At 50.2% G+C, this 12,980-nt stretch overlaps 1 protein-coding gene across 1 annotated transcript; it reads left to right on the top strand.

Moving 5' to 3' along the window:
- The first annotated feature begins 1,182 nt into the window (after window positions 1–1,182).
- FJX1 (four-jointed box kinase 1) lies at window positions 1,183–4,649 on the top strand. Its single transcript, XM_063333590.1, has one exon. The coding sequence runs from the start codon at window positions 1,323–1,325 to the stop codon at window positions 2,601–2,603; it is 1,281 nt and encodes a 426-aa protein (XP_063189660.1). The 5' UTR covers window positions 1,183–1,322; the 3' UTR covers window positions 2,604–4,649.
- The last annotated feature ends 8,331 nt before the right edge of the window (window positions 4,650–12,980 follow it).

Here is a 12,980-nt window from a genome sequence, read left to right as displayed (position 1 = left end):
AAGGCAGGAAATTGGAATGGGCGGGGTGGGGGTGTGGGGGGGGAGAGACACATAGAGAAATAGCTGCTCTTCTAATCTTCCAGTGTACACCCTAAAGACTTCAAAGGGACAAAACTTGAAGAGAAGGTCTGGCTATCGTTCCCTCGGGCAGGAAATCCCGCGGGGCGGGACTGTGCCCTGCCGCCAGCTCCGCAGGCTCGAAACTTCCTTTCGGGGGCGTTAAAATGCCAGGAAAAGCCGGTCCGCACGGCACACGCCGTGACACCTCTGATGGGCGAGCACGCCGCACAAACCGGTGTCTACGGACGTGAACGGTGCACCCCTCCGTGCACACGAGCTCCGCACCGGCTGGCCGCTGCTCCCGAAGCAGGAGGAGGCGGGGGAGGAGGTGATGCTCCGTGGGGTCTCACGGCCGCGCCTCGCCCGTGGTCAGCGGCGGCCCTCCCCGGCAGGGAGCCTCGGCATCACGCCGCCGTGTCCCGGCTTGGTCCCGGGCGTTACGCTGCTCGAGCGGGCGGCTCTGTGTGTCTGTATATGTGCCCATACGTACGCACGCTGCATGTGCACCGCGGCGTATGTGTTTCGGGCGATCCCTTTGTGCAACCATCTGCCAGCTCCTCGCCCCCGCTCCCGGCCCCACAGCGCCCGGGGGGAGCCGGGGGGGGGAGGCAGAGAGGGTGCCGATCCACCAGCGACCGCGGCGCGACCCCGTTCGTGTCGGCGTGGGCGGGAGGCGGCGCGGCCGAGCCCGGGGACTCCGCGGCAGCCCGTACACCCGCGCGGGGGGCGGCCTCACCGGCGTGCGCGCCGCCTTCCCCTTCCCCCTCCCTCCCTCGATGTGCAGCCTCCTTTGTGCTGCCGGCAGCGGGGAGGAGGAAGCGGCGGAGCCGAGCGCCCCCGCCGCAGCACTTTCCCTTCCCGCGGGCGGGCGGCGCGGACCCCACGCCGCCCCCCACCCTTCCGCCTCCCCGACGGGGTGCCCCGCCGCCGGTGGGCCCGCTTCACCGCCGCACGGGGTATCACCGTTTTAAGCGGCGGGCCACGCCGGGAGACGGGGCGGGTCGTGCGCGCCGCCCCCCCCCGCCCCAGCTCCCCCACGTGGTGCGGGTGCCCGTGCCTGCCGGCCGCCGGCGGAGCGGGGCGCACACGGCGCGGGGCTGCTGACGGGGCTCACCAGGCTCGCCTGCTCCCGCTGCCGCTCCCCGGGCGGCTGGTCCGGCCCGGGCCGGGCTGCGGCCATGCGCCAGCGCCGCGCCGAGCGGCCGAGCGGCGGGGCTGCACCGCCGCCGCGTCCCGCGGCAGCGGCGTGAAACGGCGGGAGGATGAAGCGGGCGAGGCGGGCCGCGCCGGGCCCCCTGCCCCTGCTTGGGCTGCTGCTGCTGGGCGCCCTGCCGGGGCTCTGGACGGTGCTGCTGCGGCGGGAGGCGGCGACGCGGCGGGAGCCGGATCCAGAGCCGCGCCCGCCCCCGGGGCGGTGGGGCTGGGGGAGCTCCCCGGCGGCGCGGGGCGAGCCCGGCGGCGGCGGGCAGAAAACTTTCCGGGCGCTGCTGGCGGTGCCGGCCGCGGACCAGGAGGAGCGGGACGACGAAGGGCGGTTTGCTGCGGCCGGCTTGCCGCCGCCGGCCGCCGCCGCCGCCGTCTCTCCGGTGGAGCGGGGCATCTTCTGGAGCCGTGAGCTGGAGGCGCTGGTGCCGCCGGGCTTCGCGGCGGAGGAGGCGGCGGCGTGGCTGTCGGCTGCCCGCGCCGCCCGCGTGGCCTCGCTGGAGCGGGGCGGCTGCGGGCGCAGCTCCAACCGGCTGGCGCGGCTGTCGGACGGGAGCCGCGCCTGCGTCCGCTACGGCATCAACCCGGAGCAGATCCAGGGCGAGGCGCTCTCCTACCACCTGGCCGGCGTGCTGGGCATGCAGGAGCGGCTGCCGCCCATGGCCCTCGCCCTGGTGGAAGCCCGCGGGCGGCAGTGGGAGCCGGTGCGGGAGGAGCTGCGCGGCTCGCACTGGGCCGAGGGCGCCGTGGTCAGCCTGACCCGCTGGGTGGACAACCTCACCGCCGTGGTGGCTCCCGCGCCCTGGGGTGCCGAGGCGGGCGCCGGCCGGCGACTGCAGCCGCTGTCGGCGGGAGAGCTGGGCGGCCTGCCGCCCTCGCAGCTGGTGGAGCTGGTGCAATGGAGCGACCTGATCCTCTTCGACTACCTGACGGCCAACTTCGACCGCCTGGTCAGCAACCTCTTCAGCCTGCAGTGGGACCCGCGGGTGATGCGCCGCGCCACCAGCAACCTGCTCCGCGCTCCTGACGGCGGGCTCGTCTTCATGGACAACGAGGCGGGGCTGGTGCACGGCTACCGCCTCCTCGCCATGTGGGACCCCTACAACGAGCCGCTGCTCCGCTCCGTCTGCGTCTTCCGCGAAGGCACGGCGCGGCGCGTCGCCGAGCTGCACCGCCGCCGCAGCGCCGCCGCCGAGCTGCACCGCCGCTACCGGGCGCGGGAGCCGCTCTGGGCGCGCCTCGGCTTCCTCTCGGAGCGGCAGGCCGAGCTGCTGCAGGCCCGCGTCGACTTCGTGCACCGCCACATCGCCCAGTGCCGCGCACAGGCCGCCGTGCTCTGACGGCCGCCGGGCGGACGGAGCGCGGTGGCGAGAGCCGGAGACCCGCGTAGCTCCGCGGTTTTTTTCCCTCCGAGGGAGCGGGGCTTACTCGCTCCGGCGGCCGACGAAGGCTGGGGCGGACCCTGCCTGCCAGCTCGGTGCTCGGTGCTCTGTGTCTGACCCTGCCGGAGATGGGGAGAGGGAGGGGTGACCGCCGGGAGCGGACGCTGACGCTCGGGTGCGAGCAATAACGGGCTAGCTGCCTGCCGGGGCTGTCGAGAGGAGCAATTAATTCGCGTTTGTCAAGATCTCAGAAGATGCAGAGTGCGATCGGTATAATTACAGACGAGTTCTACTCCAGGGCTCTGCTCCCAGAGCTTGAAAAAATGTGAGGGTTCAGCATCTTGAGTGCTTTCCTTAACTATCTTGGTGCACTTGCCCTCATAAAAGACCCTGTAAACGCTGTCGTCTTTGTCTGGTTTGGGGTCGACTACCTTTTCCTTCCAAGGGAGGCAGGCGGAAACACTTTTTTATATGTTCTTCCTTTTGCAATAGCATATTTAAGTATGAATGTTGATATTCATAGACCAAGAACTGATTGCACAATAGGGGAGCCCCTAACTAGCAAAACTGCCCTATTTATGAAGCTCATTTCCCTACCGATTTTCTTTAACGAGAGTGAAACTTTCTGCTGATTGTTAAAGCTTGTCAGCGAGAAGTGTGTAAGAAGACCATATTCCATTAGCTCTTAGTCTTTGTTGTGGATGCATCTGGTTAAAATCTTTTGATTCTTAAGCGTTTGTTTTTAATCTTCACCATCATCGTTTCATCTGATGAGTACAGTAACTGACTAATGGGTGACAGAAGAGGATCTCCCAGGTTTTAAAAACATTGCTATGTGCTAAGACTTTGACGCAATAGTTAAAGTGGAGGAAAAACTGTCATGCACTTTACTTTGACTTTTTAATTTTTTATAAAAGAAGACCTTTTTATTTTACGAAGTCTGCCTTTTATGTACATTATATATGTTCATAAGCTTTTCTGTAACATACTAAAGAAACTGATATTTCAGTAAAGTGTGTTAATGTTTTACCCTGTTTGTCCTGAATGCTTGCCTGAGCTTTGACAGGGAAAGCGCGCACCTCATCAGTCTTCCCTGGTGGGTGACAGAGATCACTTCTTTCCAGCTTCTCATTCCACTGAACTGAACCGAGTTTTTCTTGTTCCCTCCGAGGCAGGGAGGGGTAGAGTTAAGCTTTCAAACGCTGCTCTTCCTTCTCTCTCTCTCTTTCCTAGCTGTTTTGTCACTGAAAGGGCAAAAGCTCTTTGTGTGGCTAAAATAATGTGACTGTTGCATACTTTAGCTGAATAGACTTTTGTCTGTGTTTTGAAGCCTGAAATGAACTGCTTTGACTAGCACTGAGATAACTGAAGCAGTTAGTTTCAGCAAACTGATATGGACGGTGTGGGCTTAGCAGCTGCAGCTTCTTCGGGTGCTGGGCCTGAGTACCAGCCTCTTAATACAGGTCATGTCAAGTGTTACTCTACCAGAAACATCCCTGGAGGTGGCGGTTGCTTTCAATGGTTTTCTTATTCTGGTTCTCAATCTTCTCTTCCCATTTTGGCAATCTGTGCAAATTGAAGAACAGGAAAACTTTTCAATCTTGCTAAAATAGTTGGTGGGTTTTTTTCCTACACAAGTTTTGTTCTAGGTAGGGTGAAGTGGTAGCAGTGGATGTACAAAATAGCTGCATCTCTTGTTTGCTTTTTCACATGTACCAGTATTCATAGAAGAGGCCATTGTATGGCTCAAAATACAGACAGAATAAGGACAAAGGACAAACTAATCCTCTTTAAACCCCAAATACCGGTATATATCCTGCTATAATCAAACAGCAGCATAATCTCTTCTGCATCTAGACAGGCACCTCTCGATGAAGGCAGCAGCAAGCTCAGTGGCTGCTAAGCAAGTAGATGCTGTCTTCACTGTGTGGAGTGCTAACCTTCCCCTGAACTCAGAGAGGACTGTGCATTCATACCTGCTGGCAGAAGGTTTTGGGTTGTTAATATTAATTTATTTAAATTAGACTTCACATAAAGACAATTTTCTTCGGCCATTACAGTGTTTTCCTTTTTTTTTTTTCTTTTTAATAGGACGAGACAACAGTTTTACAAATAACTTAAAATTAATGGTCGATTAGTTAGCTATGTTAGATATTGCAACTGTGTATATGTGTATTTATTTTAAAACGTATCAGCAGCCTCCAAGACTAGCTTTCGTTCAACTGCTTCACTGACAAGGCTCTCTATTGAACTTGTATTTATAGTTCACTGCATTTATCTCTTCAAACAATGCACAGAATACCATGTGACATTCCCTTTCCATTTACATGATAATACACAATTTAACTGTGTGATTCTTAATTCTTCTTTAGCATTTCTTTGTAAGTCGAATGCAGCAGCTCTGTCACATTCACCTAATGAAAATACATTCAAATAATGAACTGCTGACATAAACTTTAAACCACTGTGAAGAGCAAACTGCTGTGCCACAAACAGCTAAGGTTTAATTTCTGTTTAAGTGGCACAACTGTGGTTTTGATGGCTAATGGGAAATAAATCTCCTTTGCAACATCATTAGAGCCAGAGTCCAGATAACTACACCTTTCGAGCAGGAACACGGTTTTCTATTTGGTGACTGCTAACTACCTCAAGTTATATATAGGTTACGTGTTCAAAAATGGCATAGTTGTAGGTCAGTGTGAAACTAGAGATGCTGTGCTAGCGAAGATGTGCCCTGCTGGGAAATAGGTTTATTCAAGAAGGATGCAGAAAACTAGCTTGCACAGATGATGGTAAATCAGTTCATTGCTGCATTTTATTCTTCTGGTGCAGATCATCTGCTTCTGTGCCAGACAGTGTTGAATTACCATCACAATAAGGAAAACTTAAGTTCTTCCAAGTGATTTCCTTAAGGCAAACAGTGCTTTGTAAATTAGTGGTCTAGTACACTTTTTGCATGCCGTTTTAACTGTATATGCTGTCTGACGTTTGACTATCTTCCTGCAGAATCAAGGGGTGAAACTCTCTAGGACTTTTTCTAGTATAATTTCAATGGCACTTGTCTAACTCTGATTTCATCCAGTGGAGTTTCCTTTGAGTTACAGTTAATTGGACAGGCAAAGAAGACCATTGCTTGCTTGAGAACAGGAAGAGTTTAGGACCTGGAAGTTGTGAGTAGGAGACTGTTTCAACAGCAGGATCAGCCAGTTCTGGTTGTGCGTTGCCGGCAGCTCGGCAGCACTTCACCTGAGACTCAAGGAATCATCTGCGCGACTTGTATCGGAATGGGGCTGTAGGGCTTTAGGCCTCACTCAGCAGAGCACTTGAGGATGCACTTAACTTCCCACACTTTTCACAGGCTTTCTGTGAAGTATGCGCTTACAGGTTGGCTGCACTGGTGCCTTGGTCAGATGTGAGCTGTTGCATATCTCAGAAGAGTCTTGAAAAGGCTGTGTGGAGTTGGCAGCATGCTCTCTGGCCCAGATGCAAGACAGGAGGCCTGGTTTTCGTCTCTGTGGAGACTCATCCTTAACAGATAGCGCTAGCTTCAGAAAAAAAACAGCAAAAAATTATCTAGAGGATGTTGTAATTTGAACACACATCATTCAGTTCCATATTTCTGTATGTTTCCCTGATTAAATTCAGAATGCCTCCCCCAGATTTTTTCTTTCATTGGAATCTAAGGAGGTGTGTAGGGTAGAGGGTTGTTGCTACTCCCAGCTTGAGTTCATAGTCACTGTGATGCTCCCTCCAAACACTACTAATGTGAAGGGAGGACAGAGTTTACAGTTTCTGAGAACTCTAAGGGGTATCTAAACTATGCTTGCAGCGTCTACTGCACCTCCAGAGAGCACTGGACAGCACAGCCTGGGTAAATTCAGTGGGGATCCCACATAGTGAAAAAAGCAAGGCATTCACAGCGCAAATCTCCTTTGCTTTTGTTTGCTTGCATCTACAGTAATTTGCAATCTGGATTTATTTTCATTGTGGGCTTCCTGTTGAGAATTCCCCTTGCTGCTTGGGAAGGTCTTCCCAGGCATAGAGTCCCCTCCCCTTTCACACAAAAGCAGCTGCCCTGGAGATGGAGCCGAGTTGACCACGGGTGCCACATTTTGCTGCCTGAATGAGGCCACGTCAGCCCATTCAAAGATTTGGGAACTAACTTGAGGCTAGTGGAAGACAGTGAAAATATAGTTAGTTACACTTTGACTTACTGGGCGTACAGCACACTCATAACGTCACCAGCATAGTTTTTGTGGTTTGCTTTCCCTTTGAAGTTCAGTGCATTTTTTTAAATGGTAATAATAGTTAGAATTTTCTCACTGGCGTTACTAGGTGGTCCGGGACTAGCTTGGATATGGGATCATATTAAGACTTAATCCCATCTTGCATGTTACTCCTACTTTGCAACCACAGCATAAAATTTAATCGCTCCTTCAGAGCTGTGCTCCCTGGGTTGAACGCAACGAAGCTCCCATGAGAATGGGCTGGGCTGCACAGCAAGCAGGGCCTGCCAGGCACCCACACAGCTCCTGTGACTCTCAATGACCTAGAAAAACTTTTACCTTCCCACCTCAGGCGCTAATCTCTCTCTCCCCAATGGAGTAATGCGCACTCATCTGGGCAGAAGTTGTTTCCCAACACGGTGACTTGCATCCACAAAGAGTATTCTGTTGTGAATCAACTGGCGTTTTAACGAACATTCTCAGTCCCACCCTCAGGGACTGTTTAATATAATTCAATGTACTTTGTGTATGGGGTCGGAACAAGGGGTTATACCTGTAACGTCTTATCCCCGTCTCGTGCTGTGGCTTTCCATGGCCTGCTCCAGGCAGAGGTGCAGGATGAGCTTACAGGAAAGAAGCACGCACGCAAGCCTGCGCGAATCAGGATCACTGCTGTGTGCAGGTGTGAAAGGAGCTATGCAGACAAAGGAAGGAGAGTAATCCCATTTGAAAGCAAGCTAGCGCTGCACTCAAGGAAAAGAGCTCTGGCTGGATTGTTGGAGGATGAACAACAGTAACAGGACAACAAAGAGGGTCTGACATAACAATCGGACTGGCTGTTTTTGAGCGGTCCTACTATTCAATCACTTCTTGGGGGGTTTGAGTTGTGGGTTTTTGTGTGTTGTGGCATTCAGACCAGGAAACAAACCCAAGGGAAGGCTGACTGCAAAATGCAGCTATGGCCGACACAGGGAAAATTGCACAGACATCCTGAAGACCCAGACCTGTCCAGTTCCTATCCCAGGAAGGGAAACGCAGGTAGTGGGATTTCAGGTAGGATACAAGCAGAATGCAGGCTGAGGAAGAGTAAGTTATAACGTATTGTAATACAACCGATGCAGGCAGATTTAAATTGCACTGTTATGTGTACTGCTAGGATACCATCACGCTTGTCCACCATCTGTCACCTGGACTTTTTCAAGTGTCACACAGTGTCAAGCCAGTCCTTGGTGTAAAGCCAGTAGAAGGTATTTTTGTGGAAGCAGTCAAAGTTATGAAAGTTCCAAAAAATAAATACATGTTGAGGCACTTAAAAGTAGGTGAATTCCACTCCACTCGCGTCTGCAGCGATGGGATGTGTTCAATGAATTCATGTGTGCTACGTGTGAATTATAGAAAGACACAGGAACAGAGGGGAAAGCACTCCAGAAAAGGACAGAGAAACAGTCAAATCCTTGCAGGTGCTGGCGATGGCAAGCAGGAAATATCCTTTGAGGAAACTGCATGGGTGCAGAGGCAGCGTGTCCCCTACAGCCCTTTTCTCCACCTTCTGTGACAGGTTTCCTGCAACAACCTCTGAAATGGGTCTTTTATAGGCAGCCTGTGTCACAGAAAAAGGAGAAAAACGTGTGTACAAGGAGGCCTTTGCACTGCAGTACAGGGGACCTTCCCTTGTGTAGACCACTGACAATTTGTGATCTTGAAAACACAGGCTCATTTTCAAAACCTGTCATTAAATGTTTCTGTTATCTGATGGATTTCAGCCTGCATAAAATTATGTATCTTCAATAATTTTTACTGCCCTCAATATTTAATTCAACCCATTCAATATTACTTACTCATAAAATGTTGAAAATGTTTTTACTTTCCCTGTTCTGAGCTGTGAGCATGTCATGAAAAAGCTCCCTTTTGGTGCCATAAAATCCATGTATATCGTTTAATATCCAAGTATCTAACAGGCCAGGGTTTCCCAAACTATTTGGACTAGGGGATGCTGTCAGCCTTGAGATATCCTCAGAGCTTACACCTGCGGCTGTGTGATGGTGAGGATTCACAGCGGTTTGGGGTCAGCATGGTTTTGGGTGAGGAGAGGGGCTGGGAGGGCCCCCTCACTGCTGCCACTCGTTGCTCCTCATGTTCCCCAAAAGCACGTGCGGGAGTTAAAATTACTCTTTGTCTGTATGGGATGAGTTGAAGTTGACTGTCCGCTTTTAACTGAAATGTAGCTGAAGGGCTTTGTTCCCAAGGTAGCTCACAGAAAGCAAAAGGCAGCTGTTAAACTGTCCATGTCCGTTCCGTGCCCCCTAACTACCCCTCCCTTAAAGTTCCTCTTCTGCAAAAAGCCTTTTCCCCTCATGGCTGTGATCTCAAAAAATGCCTTGCAGTGAGGACAGTCAGGCACTTACCTCAAGTGATACCAACACACTAACGCAACCTGGTAATGAAGTAAGGAACGAACACATTTTATATCAGTATCTCCAAACCTAACACAAAAGAAGAAGGGTGTATTTATGCATATCATATGTTTCAGTCAGAGGAGTCATCATTTTTTAATGTACCTGTCTTGCCAGTTTCCTTTTTGTGTCCTGCTGTGGGGGAAAGGGCATTAATAAACCATGATTTAAAGCTGCTGTTGTCAATTTTTTTTATCCATACATGATTTCTTGTAGGTGAGCTAGGAGTCCGCTCCCAGTATAGATTTGTTTAAGTGATTGCAGTTAGTCGACTTGCTTTAGTTTAGCTGGGTCACCTTCATCATCCCCATCATCATTTTCAGTGCCCTTTCAAGCTAAGGAAAAGTAATCGCTTCCTTTGTTTTGTTAAAAAAATATAGGATTTTCTCATCTGACAAAGAGTTATTTTTTATTTCCTAACAGTGCAGTGCAAAATCAGGTGTCATACATTATGGATGAACCTGGAAGCAAGGATCTGGAGGATATTAATGGTATTTCCTTTCATATCTGCTACCCAGCAAGGCAACTGCTCAGTGGAGATATTCCTGGTTTCCACCAGAGATCAAAACCAGGCCCTCCTTTTGCAATATGTTAAATGCAAGTAACAGGCTAAATTCTTTTCTGATTTAGAGCCCTGCAGGGGTAAGAGCATGAATTTACCTGCAATTTGGATGCAAAGCTGGTGACGAGTATATCCATGATGAGTATTATTTAAGATATGGCTTCATCCCATTTTTAGAGATGACGAGGGGGAGCGACAGTGGTGCTTCTTGCTCCTCTCTCTGCTGACCGAGCCAGCAGACTGCCAGGAGCCCAGCTAACCAGAGCCTGCTGTGAGAGTCAGGATGACAGGCGGTTTTATGAGCTCCTAGGTCAAGGAATGTTTCAGGTTGTGCCAAAAATGAGGCAATCGTCTTCTGGCTCATAAAACCAATTACCTGTATGGAAATTTATAAAAAGTAGCAGCAAAGAAGAAAAAGAAAAAAACGTTCAAACTGGAAATGTCACAATGAGTCCAGGTACGTTATTTTCAAGGCTCACTAAAGTGGTTAGTAGATAGCGTTGAGTCATTCCCTTCCCAAAAACGTCGCACAGTGCAGAGGGGGATGGAAATAGCCTGCTGACCAGCATTATGTGGGATGCCATCCAGTGACGGAGTCTGAAGCTCCTGAAATCACAAATGACAGAGCCCAGTGCTGTCATTTATCCCTCCATTCAAGCCAGCGCAGAGGAACTGCTAACCAGGCTCTTCAGGTGTCTGTCAGCTATCGAACAAAGGACCACAACTGATGACTGACAGTTCTCTTACCAGTTTGATATTTATTATGGAGCTGAGGAAATATCTGACTTTCTGAAGATGAGTGGTTGGAGCTGATATAGATCGGCTAAGTGGGTGGTCCTGGGTTAAGTCTCCTGTTTTTCTTTAAGAAGAGAACCAAACCATTTCCCTTCCTTCCATTTCTATTAGTGCTTCAGATGATTAAAACTAAATTAGAAATGTAATTTCCTTGTCAGTGAATAGTCTAGACAGTTATTTTACTTGTATTTTGCTCCTCCTAATCAAGGCACATAAATGAGGCACTTTTTGTCAATAGTGAAGCGTCAGGCAGTTTCAATTTTCTAGACTTTTCCTACACAATCAGGTCACCGCAGTAAGCATACTTTAGATTCTGCAATTGGTATTCCTTGAAATTAAGCTGTTCCCATAAAAACAATTAAAATTATTTATTCATATATTTTGTAAAAGAGAATATTTAGGACTTTTTCCTTGTGTATCTTAACAAACCAGGCTACAATTTTTTCTCTTTCAAACTGTCAGGTTTAGGTCCTTTATGCTGAAAGGAGAGCAGACAACTGCTTCATGTGGCAACATATATTTCCTATAAAACATCACAGCAATCCCATCTGTCTTAACACTGCTTTTGGTGACATCAGGAAAGTGGTCTCTGATCAACGAGGCACAGGACATGTAAGTTGCATACTGAAGTAGTTATCAAAAGCTTGGTTGTTTCATGGGTGATGTACTGATGCTTTGTAAAGGTATGGGCAGATTGGGTTAAATCACGAGTGCATTTGCAGTGTCAGCCATTGATATGGAGCAGGACACTGGTTAGTGCAAGAGGTAGAGAGGCTTTGTTTTGTCCTGGGAGAAGAAAACCCTCAGGATCAGCCCCAGTGCAACTGTCTCCCTTCCTCTTCCCTTGCCTCCTACCCTCTTCGTTTGAAAATAGATCTTTAAGCTACAGAGCAACCCAAAGCACATTCAGACAGGATCAAAACAGGTGACCCAGGAAGCTGCAAATCTGTGCTAACACCGCGGATGTAAGTGTAATCCGGCATTGGCAGACTGGCAGCTGGTGCAGGGGATGGAGCCGGGCCCCTGCAGGAGCAGTCACCCTGTCTGCCACAAGCACCGTACTATAGCTCTGTGCTCTGGCTGGCCCCAGGCACAGCTGGCCCCATGGTTGTGGGGCCACATGTGCCATGTCACTGGCTGTGCTTGGGGCTAGGACAGGCACGGATCTCATCCGACAGAAGTGGGAAACTTTACATGTGATTTCTAGCAGGTACCGAGTGTCAAAAAAGATGGATGTTTCTGTATATTTGCTAACAAAAGGTATTGCCTTGCTACAGACGTGGTGCTTCTCCCTGCCAGGATCATCCTCAGCACTTCAGAAGCTAAGGCTGCTCTTAGTATACAGGGTTTGACTTTGGAGCTGGGGAGCAAAAGCAGAAGGATCCATCAGGAAGGAGGGAGAGGCATCCTGCAAGCTGAGGCTGCAGCGGTGTGCCGCTCAGCTGAGGTTCATGGTCCCTGCCAGTGGAAAGGCTGGGACAGGGGAACTGCCAAAACGTGGGGGTGGGATGGCTGCTTCCTCAAGAGACTCAGCAGAGTCTGGCCAGCAGGAAGGAACGTGCTCCAGTGAACTCATCTCTTCTGATGGCACTTAAAACGCTTACATCCTTGTTTGTGACATCCTGGCTCATTTGAGTGCCTTGCCAAGGGCTACATGGTAATGAGCAAATGCCACATCTGGAAAGGGAACTCGAGCGTATTGACCCCTCACCCTGTTCAAACTGCTCAGCTCCTTCTCTTTACCATCTTTACCATTTTTGCTTCTGTCCACTCTTTGCTGCAAGTTCTCGGACACCACTGATATTTGCACATGCTGGTACACGTTATACGGTTTACAGACAAGTATAAACGCCCTCTGGGGCATGCTGCCTCCTCTTTGCTACTCTGGGCTAGGAGGACCTACCCATACTTACATGCAGTGCCCCAGAAACACCAGCTAGGGTGGTATGGAACACATGATGTGTTATTTTATGATGAAATGCAAATAAGTGTTTTCTTCATTGTAATTTTTCAATTTGCTGTCAATTTAATGATCTCCATCAGGTTCAACTGCAGCAACTATATATGTATTCACAGTCATTAAGAGAATTTCTTCTCAGAAAGAAAGGTGTACTCACTGAACAACTTTAAAAAATATCCTGCCTGATACGAATTACTCACAAAACTCATTAGCATTTCAATTCTCAGTTTGCATAATAGCTGAAAAAATATAGATGTGCCAGCTAGAGCCTTTTGTGCATTAGAAATGGCAGAATTTTGACTTCTAACATTTCAGACATGCATACATCTTCTTGAAATT

Source organism: Chroicocephalus ridibundus, chromosome 4 (assembly GCF_963924245.1).
Source record: "Chroicocephalus ridibundus chromosome 4, bChrRid1.1, whole genome shotgun sequence".
Classification (NCBI taxonomy): domain Eukaryota; kingdom Metazoa; phylum Chordata; class Aves; order Charadriiformes; family Laridae; genus Chroicocephalus; species Chroicocephalus ridibundus.
Note: the sequence above shows the minus strand (reverse complement) of the source record. Positions and strands in the feature narration are given on the sequence as shown.